The 18372-nt window shown below is 44.3% G+C and overlaps 1 protein-coding gene across 1 annotated transcript; it reads right to left on the bottom strand.

The window, feature by feature from the left end:
• Positions 1–236: 236 nt before the first annotated feature.
• Positions 237–1819, bottom strand: LOC123167504 (AT-hook motif nuclear-localized protein 23). Its single transcript, XM_044585339.1, has 2 exons — positions 1438–1819; positions 237–1352 (listed from the first exon to the last, which is right to left on the bottom strand). The coding sequence occupies exon 2, from the start codon at positions 1347–1349 to the stop codon at positions 495–497; it is 855 nt and encodes a 284-aa protein (XP_044441274.1). The 5' UTR covers positions 1350–1352; positions 1438–1819; the 3' UTR covers positions 237–494.
• Between the last annotated feature and the right edge of the window lie 16553 nt (positions 1820–18372).

The following is an 18372-nucleotide window of genomic DNA, read 5'->3' as shown; positions in this document are numbered from 1 at the left end:
TCTTGTATAGATGCAAAATATATTTTTAATAGTGGCCTTGTACATAAAAATGGAGGGAGTAGCAAAAATGGCATCCAATCGATGGATCTAGCTGCTTGTATATGTTCACCGAAATCAAACAAGTAGAAGTTTGAATTAAGAAACAAGAATGTTGAGCTAGCCGTTTGCACTATAAGAACGATCATGTGTTGCAGCGTCATGCGAAAAATTAACTCATCATCAAACCATTCCAAGAATGAACAACAATACTAATTTAAATTGGTGAATTTATGAGTGCACGTTCTCGCAACATATATTCCAATTAAACAAACAGGGATCAGCAAATTAACACCAACCAAATTTATCAGGTTAACGCCAAAAATATCAGGAGATTTCCTTCATCACAATGAAAAAGAAATAATCGATCGACCGTGATAAGAAGTAGAGGCTAACTGTTGTTGTACATGTCCGTGTCCTCGGACGCAGCTGCTGTCCTCACCGCCGGCCAAGATCCGTCACGAGAACGGCGGCCTCTCGATGCCACCGGCAGCGCCCGGCCATCCGTTGTGCCCGTCCACGGGCATTGGCGGCATGCCCATCGGCAGGTTGAAGAACGGGAGCCCAGCTCCTGCCGAGCCCCCCGACGGCTCAACACCGAACGGCATGCCACCGCCGGCCTGGTCGCTCCCCGGAGGCGGCGGTGTAGGCACCACCTCGTCGCCGTCCTCCAGCGGCAGTCTCTCGTACGCCACGTTGCTGAACGACGAGGCAACGACGACCACCGGCCCGGCCGCGACGAGCGCACCGGCAACGCTCCCACCGACCACCTGACCCTGCCCTCCTGCTAGGAAGGCCGAGAGGCTAGTGGCCCCTGGAGGCGCCGGAGGCGGGAGGAAAGAGCCGGCAAGGGACAGTATCTCGAACCTTCCGTGGAGCGTGGCCACCGCCGGCGAAGCTGGCCCACTCTGGGCGGACTGTGGCTGCCGGAGAGTCACGTTCGTGACGGTCCCCGCCGCGGATAGTACACAGACGCCGCGCTGCCGACGACGCGCATAGGCGGTAAGCGCCTCGAAGACGTCGCACCCCGCGGCAACCTCGAGGATGTGCGCCCTGAGCGCGTTGGCGCTCTCCCTTGTGATGATCACTGGCGGCTTGGGCTTGTTCTTGGATCCGGGCGGCCGGCCGCGTGGGCGGCGCCCCACGACCTCGCTGCCGCCTATCCCAGCCCCTGCGGCTGCGCTCCCTCCCCCGCCGCCCGGCGAGAGCGCGTCCTGGCCGTCGTCGGATCCTCCGGCACCGTCATCGTGACGGAGGTGAAGCTGCTGGTGATGGTGGAGGTAGGAGTTGGTTCCCAAATCCAGTCCTGCCATTCTCTAGGGTAGAAGAAGAGCTAATTATAAGTAAGTAGGGAGTATAGTACCATTAAAAAGAGTAAAAATAATGGCTAGATAACAGTACCGATAATATTAAGAAATTGGAGATGCAAGAGAAGAAGTGGTGCTTGTGATGATGATAATAGGCCGGATCGGAGGAAGAGGATCGGAAGAAGAGAGTGTGTGCGTTTGTGTAGGGTTTGTGGTGCTTGTTTTCTTGGAGGAGAGTAAAGAATGAGGTTTTGCTTTTTGGGATGTGTGGGGTGGGAAGAAAAGAAAGCAGCTGAGGCGAGGTGTTCTTTTCCTTCCTTATGGTATTTGTGGTTGTTTATCCTTGTTGATGTTGCTTTCTCATGTGGGCTAAAATATATTTTAGGGGGGCGGAGAGAGTGGAGGTGCAGGAGGGAGGAGAAGATGGAACCCAATGTGTTGAGGAGAGAGGAGATGGATGGAGAGAGCAAGTGACGGCAAAGGAAGATTAGAAAGGGATAGGCTAGCAGGCTAGTAGTCTTTGGAGATGGTCGAAGAGGAAATATAAAACATGAGCTACCTTTTTTTTTCAATAAGAAAGACAAAGGGGTGCTTGCACAGAGCGAGATGGCTAATTTAGTCTTGTGTATGTCACTAGCATATGGGGTCTGGCAGTTAGGAGGGTCCACATGTCCATTGCATACATAATACATACAATGGACGGAAGTGATGCTAGAGCGTTTTTCTTCAGACAGAAGGATGATATAGAACGTTGATGCTTATGCACGCAAGTGGAGAGGCATTAGTTTAATGGTGCAAGTTGGGGCTTATTATACTCCTCCGTCGCGATAGGAATATAAGCCGGACCAAGGGTCTTCAGGTCTAGCGGAACATGTCTTGTATATGCCATAAATTTATATCTCTACATTCATTGTTGAATAAAGTTTCTGAACTTAATTTTTTTCTTGGCTTATTATACATGTTTCGCTAGTTAAATCGACGGCCTAAATTCCCATGATGACTTATATTCTCATCCTGATGAAGTGTTAGCCTTTGATCGAAGTGTTGTGCCATTTTTGGGTTTGTGCATTCCGGCGACTTTGTTTTACGCGAGTACCATGTGGTTGTGCATTCCGGCAACTTTGGCCCGCGGTGGTCTTCCCCGGCGCAGCGGCGCCTTCGGCAGCGAGGCGGCAGCTCGTCAACATCCCTCCGCCCTACAATGGCTAGTCCGGCCGGCCATGGGGCTCCGAGGTGACATCCGGCGAGCCTGGCCCTTGCAGGATCCAGATCTGGCACAGGGCCGGCCCATAGGCCAGGCAAAAGGGGCGACCGCCCCGGGCCCCAAGAGGGGAGGGGCCCAACTAAAACTTACATTAGTAAGATCTATTCAAGTATACATTACATCTGAAAGATTATTAAATTGATAAAATAGAGCCTCAATTTGCAGAAGCATAAGTTCACACCACATACTGATAAGTTATACCACGCTTAGGCAAACCAATCTGACTGGCGGAGTTGAGTTCAAATACATTAGTCTCTCTTTACGATGCATGTTTTAGTATCATAATGAAAATTATGATATCTGAATTTCAATGTTTAAACCAATTCATAATTTTAATTCGATAAACGTGTAGGCATCTCATTTGCACCAAACCAAACCAAGTGAATCTGGACGAGCATGTTAGGCAATCGAATCATGTGTAAAAGTATAATCAACAACATTTTTGGTTCTTCAAATTACAAAACCGAACATGCAAGCCACATTTTCTATGCCCTAAAAGTTTCCATGAATATGACTGCCTAATATACACTAGAAATCGCTATAAAAATATTTGTTAGTGTGTCTATAATTTATAAATATCTATCATAATATTCAATATAATATTAAAAGATATATGAACACACACATGTATATCAAATGTGCATACACTACATCGTTTATGCAGTATTAGAAAAATAAATATGAAAGATTGTCTTAGGAATAAAGAAAAGTTTTGGTACATCATAAATTTTTCATTTTGTAAAATTAAAATTTTCAATTATATACATTACAGATGCGTACCAATTAATAATATAAATGTTATTTGAAAACATTTTATGTGGCTAAGTAATAAAAAAATATTAATTACAATTGTAATATGGTACACTTAGTTTAAAATAAGTATAAATGTTTAATATGAAAAAAAATTACATCGCCCCGGGCCCAAAAATACATTGGACCGGCTCTGATCTGGCATCTGCAGGCCTGTAGGGCTGATGGGCCTGGGCGGGCCTCGTTCGTCGTTGTTGTTGGCGTCGGTGGTGACGGCAGGTGCAGTTCGTTATGCGGCCGGCGGTCTGCTCCGGCGGTTCTCCTGGCATCAGATCTGAAGTTCTTCATCTGGTCCACTTCCCGCTGGATCTCGCGTCGGTGATCTTCACTGGGCTGATAGTGGCTGGGCACGGTGGTGTGAGTCGGGTTTGGGAGAAATCCTTTGGTGGCTTGGCCATCAACGTCGGTGACAACGCCTGCAAGTGCTGCTTCCCTCCCTGGAGGCGTCGGCGAGATCCCTTCTCCCCACCCCCTCTTCTCCGACCCAAGGTTAATTCTTGTTATCCCTTGCGGATGCGGCGGCGGCGGCGCTCGGTGTCGTTACCTCCATGGGGGCGCCGTTTGGCTAGGAGAAGTTGGTGTGTGGTGCCATGTGGTTAATTCCGTCTCCTGACCCCCCCTCCCGGACGTAAGTCCAAAATCCGCGTGATTGGATGGCGGCGATGACTTGTGCGTCGTACCCTTCATGAAGGCGCCGTCTGGGGAGGCTTGGGTGTTCGGGAGAGGACTCAGGCGGAGGGGATGGGACCAGTGGCAGCGGGTGGTGTTCGCGAAGGAGGAGCGGCGTGGCATCTTGCACGTCGACAACGGCGGGTCTTAGCGGCATGGAGCAGCGGGGTCTCGCTGGTGGGCGTGTGATGATGGACGAGCGCAGGATGGTGGCGTTGTCTGGCGTCGTGGTGACGTCGACGACAGCTAGACCGGGCAAGGTAGCTGCAGCAGTACAATACTGAGGATGGATTGGTGGCAGGTGGCTGCGGCAGCCTCATATCCGGTAGGTGTCCTGGTTGAGGAGTGTGCCGGACTGGTGGATGCCCCATACCCTGCAGGTGTCCTGGTTGGAACCTCAGGTCTTAGATGATAGGTTTGGCTGCGAGGTCTGTTTGGTATTAGGTCCAGACTATCAACATCCCTTCATCAACTGGATAGGAGTAGCGACAGATGTTGCCTAGATGATGGGTTTAGTCTTAGTGTTGTATGACTTTGTAAGGTCTTGTGTGAATAATTAATAAAGTGGCTGCATGCATCATCTAGATACAGGGGCCAGAGGTCCTCCTCCTTTTCTAAAAAAACCATGTGGGAAGGGAACTACTTCTCTATCTCTCTCCCTCACGTACGCACACGCTTTGTATAGCTAGAGGACACGTTGGAATTGGTTTGGCTTACCTTTGGCTTTCAGTAGTGCAGAAAACGCTTGTGGTGATTTGCCAAAAAGAGCCTCTCTAGGTTTGTGATGGAGGCAAAGGTGTCCCATTTTTCGATGAGATGAAACTATCGTTTTTGATGGAGTAGACTTTGACGATCCGACTACGAATGTCCGAGGATGTCGCGCCTTAACAATCGCTAAACCAATTCCGAGAGGTTATTGACCACACCGGAGCACGATCAACCTGACCACGAGGGTCTATTTCCTGCAAGCAAACGAAGAACAAGCAAGAAACTAAGATTGCAATCAGGATATTGCGAATATAAGAGGAAAGCTTTATTGATCAAGGTGGGGTTCTGTGACGTCTTGGTCTGATCGTTGAACACAAACGAAGTACGCGAAGTTGCAGCTATGGCGAACTTTTAATCTAAACAAAACCCAAAGTCTAAACGACGCCCTAAGGGCTGTATATATGGAGGAAGAGGGGGGGGGATTTCGTGGCCCTTGTGGGAGGGGGTCCGAAACCAACCCTATCTCGTGTTTCCCCACACATACGGACTCTAAAAATAGCCTATACTTATGTATTTCGAAATTAGATGGGCCTGGCCCAATAATAAGGTGACGCAGCACCTATAATAGCCTCCGGACGAAATTTGTGAAGTGGCATCTTGTATATTTCGTCCAAGACTTCATGCACTCATTACGGTGGCTTCAATGTCCTGAAATCATCACTTGAAACTCCGTTCTTGTTTCCCTTGCGCATGCCATCATCTCCATGCTTGTTCTTGCTCCAATGTTCATCCTTCTCCAAGCTAGACCCTTCATTTGTAAGCAAAACAAATGTATCCAATTTAGGTAGCATCATATTCTCATGAACATTAGAATCATTACCAAGAAACGAAAGTACCTGGTAATTTAATTGGCGTGCACGAGCTCTAGTAATTGGTCCAGTATTTATAGTAGCAGGGGCTATGGGTGTAACAATGGTATTGATGTCCTCATCATCCTCCCCTTCTTGAAGTGAAGTCGTTCGATGGAAGCTCATCTTCCTCACCCAAATAAGGCTTCAAATCTGCAATGCTAAAAGTGGGACTAACCCCAAAATCTGCACGCACCTCAAGTTTATATGCATTATCATTTATTTTCTCTAAAACCTTAAAAGGACCATCAGCACGTGGCATTAGCTTTGATTTGCGCAAATCAAGAAATCTAACCTTACGCAAATGTAACCAAACAAGATCTCCAGGTGCAAACACAACATGTTTTCTACCCTTATCTTCAACAAGTTTATATTTAGCATTCATGCGCTCAATGTTTTCCTTAGTTAACTCATGCATTCTTAAAATCAAGTCAGCACATTGTTTAGCATCAAAATTAACCTTCTTCGAAGATGGAAGAGGCAACAAATCAATAGGTGCACGAGGTAGGAAACCATACACAATTTCAAAAGGGCACATCTTAGTAGTAGAATGCAATGAAAGATTATCAGCAAATTCAATATGAGGCAAGCATTCTTCCCACATTTTCTTATTATTCTTCAAAACAACCCTAAGCATAGTAGACAATGTTCTATTGACTACTTCAGTTTGTCCATCAGTTTGGGGGTGACATGTAGTACTAAAAAGCAGTTTAGTCCCCAACTTAGCCCATAAACATCTACAAAAGTGGCTAAGAAATTTAGTATCACGATCTGAAACAATAGTATTTGGCACACCATGCAAGCGAATAATTTCACGAAAGAACAAATCAACAACATTAACAACATCATCGCTTTTATGACATGGTATAAAGTGTGCCATTTTCAAGAATCTATCCACTACAACAAATATGCTATCCCTCCCCTTCTTTGTTTGAGGTAAATCTAAAAGAAAGTCCATAGTTATATCCTCCCAAGGAACACTAGGTATAGGCAAAGGCATATATAAACCATGAGGATTGAGTCGTGACTTAGCTTTTTGACATGTAGTGCAGCGAGCAACAAAACGCTCAACATCCCGTCTCATCTTTGGCCAAAAGAAATGTGTGGCCAGTACGTCCTCCGTCTTCTTCACGCCAAAGTGTCCCATTAATCCTCCTCCATGCGCCTCCTGCAACAACAAAAGATGAACGGAGCTAGCTGGAATGCATAGCTTGTTAGCACAGAACACAAATCCATCATCAACGACGAACTTGTTCCAGGTTCTTCCTTCTTTACAATTCCGCATTACATCTTTAAAATCAGCATCATGCACATATTGAACTTTGATGGTCTCCAACCAAATATTTTGAAGTCAAGTTGTGAAAGCATAGTATAGCAACGAGACAATGCATCAGCAATAACATTTTCTTTACCCTTCTTGTGTTTAATGACATAAGGGAAAGTCTCAATGAATTCAACCCATTTAGCATGTCTACGATTCATTTTAGCTTGACTTTTAATATGTTTCAAAGATTCATGATCAAAATGTATAACAAATTCTTTGGGCCATAAATAATGTTGCCATGTTTCTAAAGTCCGAACAAGAGCATAAAATTATTTATCATAAGTAGAATAATTCAGACTAGGCCCACTCAATTTTTCAGAAAAGTATGCAACAGGTATGCCATCTTGTAATAACACACCTCCTAATTCAATTCCACTAGCATCACATTCAAGCTCAAATGTCTTATTAAAATCAGGAAGTTGGAGTAAAGGAGCATGTGCAACTTATCTTTCAATATCGTGAAGACTTCTTCCTGTGCGGTACCCCAAACAAAAGGCACATCCTTCTTTGTAAGCTCATTGAGAGGTGCAGCAATGGTGCTGAAATCTCTCACAAAACGCCTATAGAAACCAGCGAGTCCAAGAAAACTCCTCACTTGTGTGACCGTTTTGGGCTGCGGCCAACTCTCAATAGCTTCAATCTTGGCTTTATCAACTTCAATTCCCTGCGGAGTAACAACATAGCCAAGAAAAGATACTCGGTTGATGCAAAAGGCGCACTTCCCAAGGTTACCAAACAAACGTGCATCACATAAAGCAATAAAAACAGCACATAAATGTTCCAAATGTTCCTCCAAAGATCTTCTATAAATCAGTATATCATCAAAATGGACTACCACAAATCGTCCAATGAAAGCACGTAAAACTTCGTTCACTAATCTCATGAAAGTACTAGGTGCATTAGTTAACCCAAAAGGCATGACTAACCACTCATATAATCCAAACTTAGTTTAAAATGTTGTTTTCCATTCATCCCCCAATTTCATACGAATTTGATGGTATCCACTACGCAAATCAACTTTGGAGAATATTGTAGAGCCACTCAATTCATCAAGCATATCATCTAGCCTTGGAATAGGATGACGATAACGAATAGTAATATTATTAATGCCTCTACAATCAACACACATACGTGGTGTACCATCCTTTTTCGGCACTAGAATAATAGGAACAACACAAGGACTAAGGGATTCACGTATATAACCTTTGTCGAGCAGCTCCTGGACTTGACGCATAATCTCCTTCATCTCCTCTGGATTGGTACGGTATGGTGCACAGTTGGGTAGCGATGCACCGGGAATTAAGTCAATCTGATGCTCAATCCCTCAAATAGGTGGTAATCCCGGTGGCACGTCTTGTGGAAAGACATCAGCGAACTCCTGCAAAATGTTAGTAACAGCAGGAGGCAAAGAGGAAGGCACGTCCTCGAATGAAAATAATGCCTCTTTGCACAGAAAAGCATAGAAAATAGATTTGCTAAAATCTAGCTCATCAATATCAGATTTGGTGGCAAGTAAACATGCACTTTTCAATTTAATTTCAGAAGCAATACTAGATGCTTTATTATCAGGCTTCATTTATTGCTCAAATTCTTTTGCTACAATCTGATTTTCACTCTTATTTTTCTCATGTTTTGCTTTATTAGCTCTATTAATGTCATCTTTCAAAATGGAATCAGGAGACATAGGAAGTAAAGTAATATGTTTATCCTTATGAACAAGAGTACACTGATTGTTTCTACCATGGTGTACAATTTTTTTATCAAATTCCCATGGTCTACCAAGTAATAAGGAACATGCATGCTTGCATAGGTACCACATCACAATCAACATAATCAGCATATGTAGAGATACTAAAATGCACACGAACAATGCGTGTTACCTTAACCTTGCCCTTGTTGTTGAACCATTGGATGTAGTAAGGATGTGGATGTGGTCTTAGTGTGAGAGATAGCTTCTCCATCATCTCCATGCTAGCCAAGTTGTTGCAGCTCCCTCCATCTATGATGACGCGAATATAACGTTCCTTCACAACTCCCTTTGTATGGAACAAATTATGCCTCTTATTTTGCTCAGCTTGTGTGACCCGCGCACTCGAAACACGTTGAGCAACTAGACATTCATACCTGTCAGCGTCTTCAGGAGCCATGTATTGCGTCTCATGATCAGAACCATCTCCACCATGTTCTTCACATGTAATAAGAGCCAAAGTCTCCTCATCATAGTCACTAGCGGACTCATACCCACCATCCTCAGTAGCAATCATCACACATTGAGATTTGCATTCTCTCGCATAATGACCTCGTCCCTTACAACGACGACAAATAATATCACTTGTGTGCCCTATTGATGCCATGGAAGAAGAAGAACTCTATGCAGGCCCGACAGGTGTGCTCTTGGCAGATAGTGGTAGTTGTGCCTGCTTCCTTGTATCACGGCTGGAGGTGGCAGCTGACGGAGGTGTCGGTGCAGTAGAATGTGTGGAAGTAGAGGATGCACGTGGTGTCCATGATGAAGGTCGACCTGCAGAAAGTTAGTTCACGCCAATGCCTGTCGATCCTGCACTTCACGTTCAGCTTTACAAGCAAGATGGAATAAATGAGTGATGTTATTATACTCCTTATACTCTAGAATGGTCTGAATGTCTCTATTTAATCCACCCATAAAATGTGCAAGCATAGCTTCATTCTCGTCAACAATACCACATCTAATCATGCCAGTTTGTAATTCCTGATAATATTCTTCTACATAATTTTTTCCTTGTCTTAAACGCTGCAATTTTTGAAGCAATTCACGTTGATAATATGGTGGAACGCAATGAGTACGCATAGCAGTTTTCAAAGCAGCCCAAGTAGCTGGAATATGATATAATCTACAATGTTCAGACCACCAAACACATGCAAAACTAGTGAAAGCACAAACAGCAGCAGGAACACGTCTCTCCTCAGGATATTGTAAACATGTAAAACGTTGTTCAGTTTCTAACTCCCAAGTAAGATATATATCAGGAACATATCTACCCTCAAATGGTGGAATATTCAATTTTAGTTTAGGAAGATGGTCACGATCTCGTACCTCAGGTGGTGCAGCCCTACTGTTGCGATGATATGCATGAGGACGACCTGGTGGTGGTGGTGCAGGTGGTTGCACGTAGTGCTGATTTTGATCAACCTCATCCTCGTAATGGTCCTCCACCTCTGTAGTAGCACCAGGAGCTACAGAAGCATCAACAATAGGTAGAGCGGAACCATAAGTTTGACCAGGCTCAAGGGGAACGCGTTGTGCTCGTCCCACTTGATTTGGAAGGCGATGTTGTTGTTGTAGAGGTGCGACAGGTGCAGCGGGCGGTGGTTGTGGAAGACGTGCGAGCAATTCATTAAACTTGTTATCGAGGTTTGTTTCTAACGCCTTCTCAATGCCATCTATCTTCTCCATGGCCTCTTCTAATCTGTTTAGCACATCTTCCACCTGTCCACTCATCATTTGTTGAAACTTATCATGTAACTCTTTGTTCGTCATGTTCTCCCAGTCAGTCTCATCGGCTTGTGATCCTGCCATGGTTAGCAGCAATAGAAACACACAAGAATATGATCCTACAGACTACTAGGAAGTGGTGCTGGTGTGTCACAAATCTGTCAAGCGAATCTCAAAATCTTACCAGTTCTTACCAAGGAGCAGGTGGTGATCGGCAACCTTGTAGTCAAAACTCTCAAAAACCTGGATAGAGCGATTGCCAGGGAGAGTCAAACGCACGACGTAGATGTATGTGGAGCTGGGAAGCCTTATAATATGGTAGCAAAAAGGGTTGGCAATAATCAATTCAGAGATGCAAAGTTGAATAAACGCTCACCGACAGTACTGTGCTGGTCCTAGGCTAGATCGTGCTAGAGACGCGAGCCTAGAACACTAACAAAATCATGGCACTGCACGTAAACAAGGGAAAAGCACACTCTGGAAAAAAATCGCAATATTTTTTTGCACTCTTTTTTTTTGCGAAAAATCACTATAATGGCGAGTGTCTCAAAACTCTTCCCAGTTCAAAATGACAGGATGGGCACGAAATTGTTTTGACTATTTTTTTCGAAAATTAGGGCAGCGATGACGAAAAAGTGCAACAAAAAATCACTATGATGGCACGTGGCTCGAAAGACTCAGAAAAGCCTAAACATAGGATAGGGAAAAAAATATTTTCGGTCGCCGAAATTTTGGCCTAAAAACTGCCCGGGGGTCTCCAGACTCTTTTTTTCGAAACATACTCAGGCAAGGAAACACGAATCAGAAATTAGATGGATCTCGAAAACAAACCTAATATGAAAGGAACTCGGATTGGTGGTGGATATATGGTGGTAGGATATGGCAGAGGTGGTGGTATATGGCAGCGGTGGTGGTATATGGTAGCGGTGGTGGTATATGGATACAGATCGGTGGTAGTATATGGATACGGATTGGTGGTGGTATATGGATACAGATTCAGAGCGGTGGAGGATAAGCGGTGGTGGTAGATGGCAGGGGCGATGATGATGGTGCGGTGGCGGCGTGACAACTTATGATCAGAACTCGAAACTCTAAAAGACTAGACGCTAAGACCAGCAACTTGACAGGACAATGCAGCCGCAAATTCACCAAAGCAAAATACTGAAAATACTATGCAAAGGCTCAGACTGGTTCAGATAGGATGAACTAACCCTAATTTTTTTGGCTTTTTTGTGGACTATAGGTATGAAGAACAGACTCGATCTAAACTACGAAAAACTGTAAAATCTCACCAAGCAACCTGGAAATCTGATACCACTTTATAAAGGCAAAGGTTTCCCGTCTTTCGATGAGATGAAACTATCGTTTTTATGGAGTAGACTTTGATGATCCGGCTACGAATGTGCGAGGACGTCGCGCCTTGGCAATCGCTAAACCAACTTCGAGAGGTTATTGACTACACCGGAGCATGATCAACCTGACCACGAGGGTCTATTTCCTGCAAGCAAACGAAGAACAAGCAAGAAACTAAGATTGCAATCAGGATATTGCGAATATAAGAGGAAAGCTTTATTGATGAAGGTGGGGTTCTGTGACGTCTTGGTCTGGTCTTTGAACACAAACGAAGTACGCGAAGTTGCAGCTATGGCGAACTTTTAATCTAAACAAAACCCAAAGTCTAAACGACGCCCTAAGGCCTGTATATATGGAGGAAGAGGGGGGAATTTCGTGGCCCTTGTGGGAGGGGTCCGAAACGAACCCTATCTCGTGTTTTCCCACACATACGGACTCTAAAAATAGCCTATACTTATGTATTTCGAAACTACATGGGCCTGACCCAATAATAAGGTGACGCAGCACCTATAATAGCCTCTGGACGAAATTTGTGAAGTGGCATCTTGTATATTTCGTCCAAGACTTCATGCACTCATTACGGTGGCTTCAATGTCCTGAAATCATCACTTGAAACTCCGTTCTTGTTTCCCTTGCGCATGCCATCATCTCCATGCTTGTTCTTGCTCCAATGTTCATCCTTCTCCAAGCTAGGCCCTTGATTTGTAAGCAAAACAAATGTATCCAATTTAAGCAGCATCATATTCTCATGAACATTAGAATCATTACCAAGAAACGAAAGTACCTGGTAATTTAATTTGCGTGCACGAGCTCTTGTAATTGGTCCAGTATTTATAGTAGCAAGGGTTGTGGGTGTACAATCTTATTGATGTCCTCATCAGTTTGCCTAGTGCTCTAGGCATTTAGCTAATGTAAAGCGTATTCTCTTTGAGTTTTCTTTTGTGTTTATTGCATTTGTTCTTTTGTTGTTCTCATTTATTTATTTGTTTGTAATTGCTACTTTGTATTCTTTTCCAAAAATCAATAAAAATACATAGCAGAGTCCCATTGTTTCCCTAAAAAACAACAACGACTTGATGGTTGTCAATTAATAGTCTAGTGATTGATGGTGTGCGTGTTTCTGATTCGAGCTTCATTCTTGATCACATTCATCATTTCCTTGCTTCCCTTTTGGCGGTCGGGCTAGCCTCAGGCTTTGTTTTCTCCCTCTCTCTCTGAGAACAATGTAGTCACGTGTTGGAGGAGGAAAACCATGCACTTTCGCTTTCTTTATCTTGTGAGGAGATTGAGGCGGTTATTAATTCTGCTAATATGATCTCGGCATCTGTTCCGGACGGGTTTCTGATTCCTTTCTTCGGAAAATTCTGGCCGGCGCTGCAGGATTTGGTTTGTGTCATAATCCAAGGTTTATGTTTGGGGACAGTAGACATTTCCAGACTTAACTATGCTATTCTATATCTCATCCCCAAAGTCAGAGTTGCTGATTGTGTCTCCCAGTTTTGGCCAATTGCCTTTATCCACAATTTTGCAAAATTCCCGGCCAAAGGGTTTGCGTCCCTCCTTTCTCCGGTTGCCCACCATGTCCTTAGTCCTACTTAGATTGCTTTCTTTAAGGGACGATACATTCTTGATGGTGTCCTATGTATACACGAGATTGTGCATGATCTCAGGTTCTCGGGCCATCATTCTTAAGCTTGCTTACGACAGTGCCAGGTTATTTAAGGAGAAGGTTAAGATGTGTCATGATAGTAAGATACTTCAATGAACTTTCACCATGGGGGACAAAGTCCTCCTATTTAATTCCCATCTCAAGTTGTTTCCAGGGAAGCTCGGGTCGCACTAGGAAGGACCTTACGAGATGGAACTCCGGAGCTGTTCAGTTAAAAGGAGGGAAAGATGGACCCTGGATCGTGAACAGGCAATTCTTGAAGATATACCTCGTAGATGAGCAAAAGGAAGAACGGGAAGTAGAAGAGGTAAGTTTTCTCATAATCGAGCAGGCTGAAGCCCTCCGAAAGGAACGAAAGGTATGAAACAACACTTTGGTAAAGTGGATGTAAATATATGAGTAGAGCTATACTCATATACCTAGAGTCAAGTTGTTTCTGATAAATCTGTTAATCTTGACACTAGGTTGTTGGAATTTTCGTCTATAGTTGGGGACTTTGTCACTAACCTTGCAGGGGATGAAAAAATTATAAGGAAGAAATTGATGTCACCGCCAACAAGGAGAAAGACGACGTTCCAAATGACCACACGCACCCGTCCGGGCGATAGCACGAACGACAGACGAAAGTGGCGAAGTCTCCAGAGCAAAAGATGGTGCTTCATACGGACGCGAGTGCCCATTTGGATAATCCTCGAGGACTAGGACAAGAACAGAGTAAACGGCTGTGTTTTAAACAACCATGAGCGCTGCTACCTCTTGAGCATGCGTTGGTTTTCCCTTGAAGAGGAAAGGGTGATGCAGCAAAGTAGCGTAAGTATTTCCTTCAGTTTTTGAGAACCAACAATCCAGTAGGAGATAACACGCAAGTCACCTAGTACCTGCACAAACAATCAAGAACCTTGCAACCAATGCGATAAGTGGGTTGTCAATCCCTTCACGGTCACTTGCAAAAGTGAGATGTAATAAAGATAGTAAGATAAATATTTTTGGTATTTTTGTTGTATAGATTGGAAAGTAAAGATTGCAAAATAGTAAAACGAGATGTGATGTAAATAAAAGAGATGCAATATAATAAGAAAGAGACCCGGGGGCCAGAGGTTTGAAGGAAATATGCCCTAGAGGCAATAATAAAGTTATTATTTATTTCCTTATATCATGATAAATGTTTATTATTCATGCTAGAATTGTATTAACCGGAAACATGATACATGTGTGAATACATAGACAAACAGAGTGTCACTAGTATGCCTCTACTTGACTAGCTCGTTAATCAAAGATGGTTAAGTTTCCTAGCCATAGACATGAGTTGTCATTTGATTAACGGGATCACATCATTAGGAGAATGTTGTGATTGACTTGACCCATTCCGTTAGCTTAGCACTTGATCGTTTAGTATGTTGCTATTGCTTTCTTCATGACTTATACATGTTCCTATGACTATGAGATCATGCAACTCCCGTTTACCGAAGGAACACTTTGTGTGCTACGAAACGTCACAATGTAACTGGGTGATTTTAAGGTGCTCTACAGGTGTCTCCGATGGTGTTTGTTGAGTTGGCATAGATCGAGATTAGGATTTGTCACTCCGATTGTCGGAGAGGTATCTCTGGGCCCTCTCGGTAATGCACATCACTCTAAGCCTTGCAAGCAATGTGACTAATGAGTTAGATACGGGATGATGCATTACGGAACAAGTAAAGAGATTTTCCGGTAACGAGATTGAACTAGGTATTGAGATACCGACGATCGAATCTCGGGCAAGTAACATACCGATGACAAAGGGAACAACGTATGGTGTTATGCGGTTTGACCATAAAGATCTTCGTAGAATATGTAGGAGCCAATATGAGCATCCAGGTTCCGCTATTGGTTATTGACCGGAGACGTGTCTTGGTCATGTCTACATAGTTCTCGAACCCGTAGGGTCCGCACGCTTAAAGTTTCGACGACGATTATATTATGAGTTTTGTGTTTTGATGTACCGAAGGTAGTTTGGATTTCCGGATATGATCACGGACATGATGAGAAGTCTCGAAATGGTCGAGACATAAAGATTGATATATTGGAAGCCTATATTTGGATATCGGAAGTGTTCCGGGTGAAATCGGGATTTTACCGGAGTACCGGGGGTTACCGGAACCCCCCGGGAAGTAATGGGCCTATTGGGCCTTAGTGGAGAAGAGAGAGGGTAGCCAGGAGGTGGCGCGTGGCCCCCCTTGCCCCAGTCCGAATTGGACAAGGGAAGGGGCGGCGGCCCCCCTCTCCTTCCTTCTCTCCACCTCCTCCTTCCCCCCGTTCTCCTACTCCTACTAGGAAAGGAGAGTCCTACTCCCGGTGGGAGTAGGACTCCCCCCTTGGCGCACCCTCCCTGGCCGGCCGCCTCTCCCCCCTTCCTCCTTTATATACGGGGGCAGGGGGGCACCTCTAGACACAAAAATTGATCTCTTGATCTCTTAGTCGTGTGCGGTGCCCCCCTCCACCATATTCCACCTCGATCATATCCGTCACCACGCCATCGTGCTGATGGAACTCTCCCATGAAGCTCTACCGGATCGGAGTTTGCGGGACGTCATCGAGCTGAACGTGTGCTGAACTTGGAGGTGCCGTACGTTCGGTACTTGGATCGGTCGGATCGTGAAGACGTACAACTACATCAACCGCGTTGTGCTAACGCTTCCGCTTTTGGTCTACGAGGGTACGTGGACAACACTCTCCCCTCTCGTTGCTATGCATCACCATGATCCTGTGTGTGCGTATGAATTTTTTTGAAATTACTACGTTCCCCAACAGTGGCATCCGAGCTAGGTTTTATGCGTAGATGTTATATGCACGAGTAGAACAGAAGTGAGTTGTGGGCCATACAAGTCATACTGCTTACCAGCATGTCATACTTTGGTTCGGCGGTATTGTTGGATGAAGCAGCCCGGACCGACATTACGCGTACGCTTACGCGAGACTGGTTCTACCGACGTGCTTTGCACACAGGTGGCTGGCAGGTGTCAGTTTCTCCAACTTTAGTTGAACCGAGTGTGACTACGCCCGGTCCTTGAGAAGGTTAAAACAGCACTAACTTGACGAACTATCGTTGTGGTTTTGATGTGTAGGTAAGAACGGTTCTTGCTCAGCCCGTAGCAGCCACGTAAAACTTGCAACAACAAAGTAGAGGACGTCTAACTTGTTTTTGCAGGGCATGTTGTGATGTGATATGGTCAAGGCATGATGTTATATTTTATTGTATGATATGATCATGTTTTGTAACCGAGTTATCGGCAACTGGCAGGAGCCATATGGTTGTCGCTTTATTGTATGCAATGCAATCGCCCTGTAATGCTTTACTTTATCACTAAGCGGTAGTGATAGTCATAGAAGCAAAAAGTTGGCGAGACGACAACGATGCTACGATGGAGATCAAGGTGTCGCGCCGGTGACAATGGTGATCATGACGGTGCTTCGGAGATGGAGATCACAAGCACAAGATGATGATGGGCATATCATATCACTTATTTTGATTGCATGTGATGTTTATCCTTTATGCATCTTATTCTGCTTTGATTGACGGTAGCATTATAAGATGATCTCTCACTAAATTTCATGATAAAAGTGTTCTCCCTGAGTATGCACCGTTGCCAAAGTTCGTCGTGCCGAGACACCACGTGATTATCGGGTGTGATAAGCTCTACGTTCATTTACAACGGGTGCAAGCCAGTTTTGCACACGCAGAATACTCGGGTTAAACTTGACAAGCCTAGCATATGCAGATATGGCCTCGGAACACTGAGACCGAAGGGTCGAGCGTGAATCATATAGTAGATATGATCAACATAGTGATGTTCACCATTGAAAACTACTCCATCTCACGTGATGATCGGACATGGTTTAGTTGATTTGGATCACGTGATCACTTAGATGATTAGAGGGATGTCTATCTAAGTGGGAGTTCTTAAGTAATATGATTAATTGAACTTAAATTTATCATGAACTTAGTACCTGATAGTATTTTGCTTGTCTATGTTGTTTGTAGATAGATGGCCCGTGCTATTGTTCCGTTAAATTTTAGTGCGTTCCTTGAGAAAGCAAAGTTGACAGATGATGGTAGCAATTACACGGACTAGGTCTGTAACTTGAGGATTATCCTCATTGCTCCACAGAAGAATTACATCCTGGAAGCACCGCTGGGTGCGAGGCCTGCTGCAGATGCAACTGACGACGTTAAGAACGTCTGGCAGAGCAAAGCTGATGACTACTCAATAGTTCAGTGTGCCATGCTTTACGGCTTAGAATCGGGACTTCAACGATGTTTTGAACGTCATGGAGCATACGAGATGTTCCAGGAGTTGAAGTTAATATTTCAAGCAAATGCCCGGATTGAGAGATATGAAGTCTCCAATAAGTTCTACAGCTGCAAGATGGAGGAGAATAGTTCTGTTAGTGAACATATACTCAAAATATCTGGGTATAACAATCACTTGATTCAACTGGGAGTTAATCTTCCGGATGATAGTGTCATTGACAGAATTCTTCAATCACTACCACCAAGCTACAAGAGCTTCGTGATGAACTATAATATGCAAGGGATGGATAAGACAATTCCCGAGCTCTTCGCAATGCTAAAGGCTGCGAGGTAGAAATCAAGAAGGAGCATCAAGTGTTGATGGTCAATAAGACCACCAGTTTCAAGAAAAAGGGAAAAGGGAAGAAGAAGGGGAACTTCAAGAAGAACAGCAAACAAGTTGCTGCTCAAGAGAAGAAACCCAAGTCTTGACCTAAACCTGAGACTGAGAGCTTCTACTGCAAGCAGACTGGTCACTGGAAGCGGAACAGCCCCAAGTATTTGGCGGATAAGAAGGATGGC

The sequence above is a fragment of the Triticum aestivum genome, chromosome 7D, assembly GCF_018294505.1.
Source record: "Triticum aestivum cultivar Chinese Spring chromosome 7D, IWGSC CS RefSeq v2.1, whole genome shotgun sequence".
Lineage (NCBI taxonomy): Eukaryota > Viridiplantae > Streptophyta > Magnoliopsida > Poales > Poaceae > Triticum > Triticum aestivum.
The sequence above is the reverse complement of the archived record's forward strand: the minus strand, read 5'-3'. Positions and strand labels throughout refer to the sequence as shown.

What these genes read in the sequence shown, in the direction of transcription:
- LOC123167504 (XM_044585339.1), bottom strand. Translation starts at nt 1,349, where the DNA reads ATGGCAGGACTGGATTTGGGAACCAACTCCTACCTCCACCATCACCAG.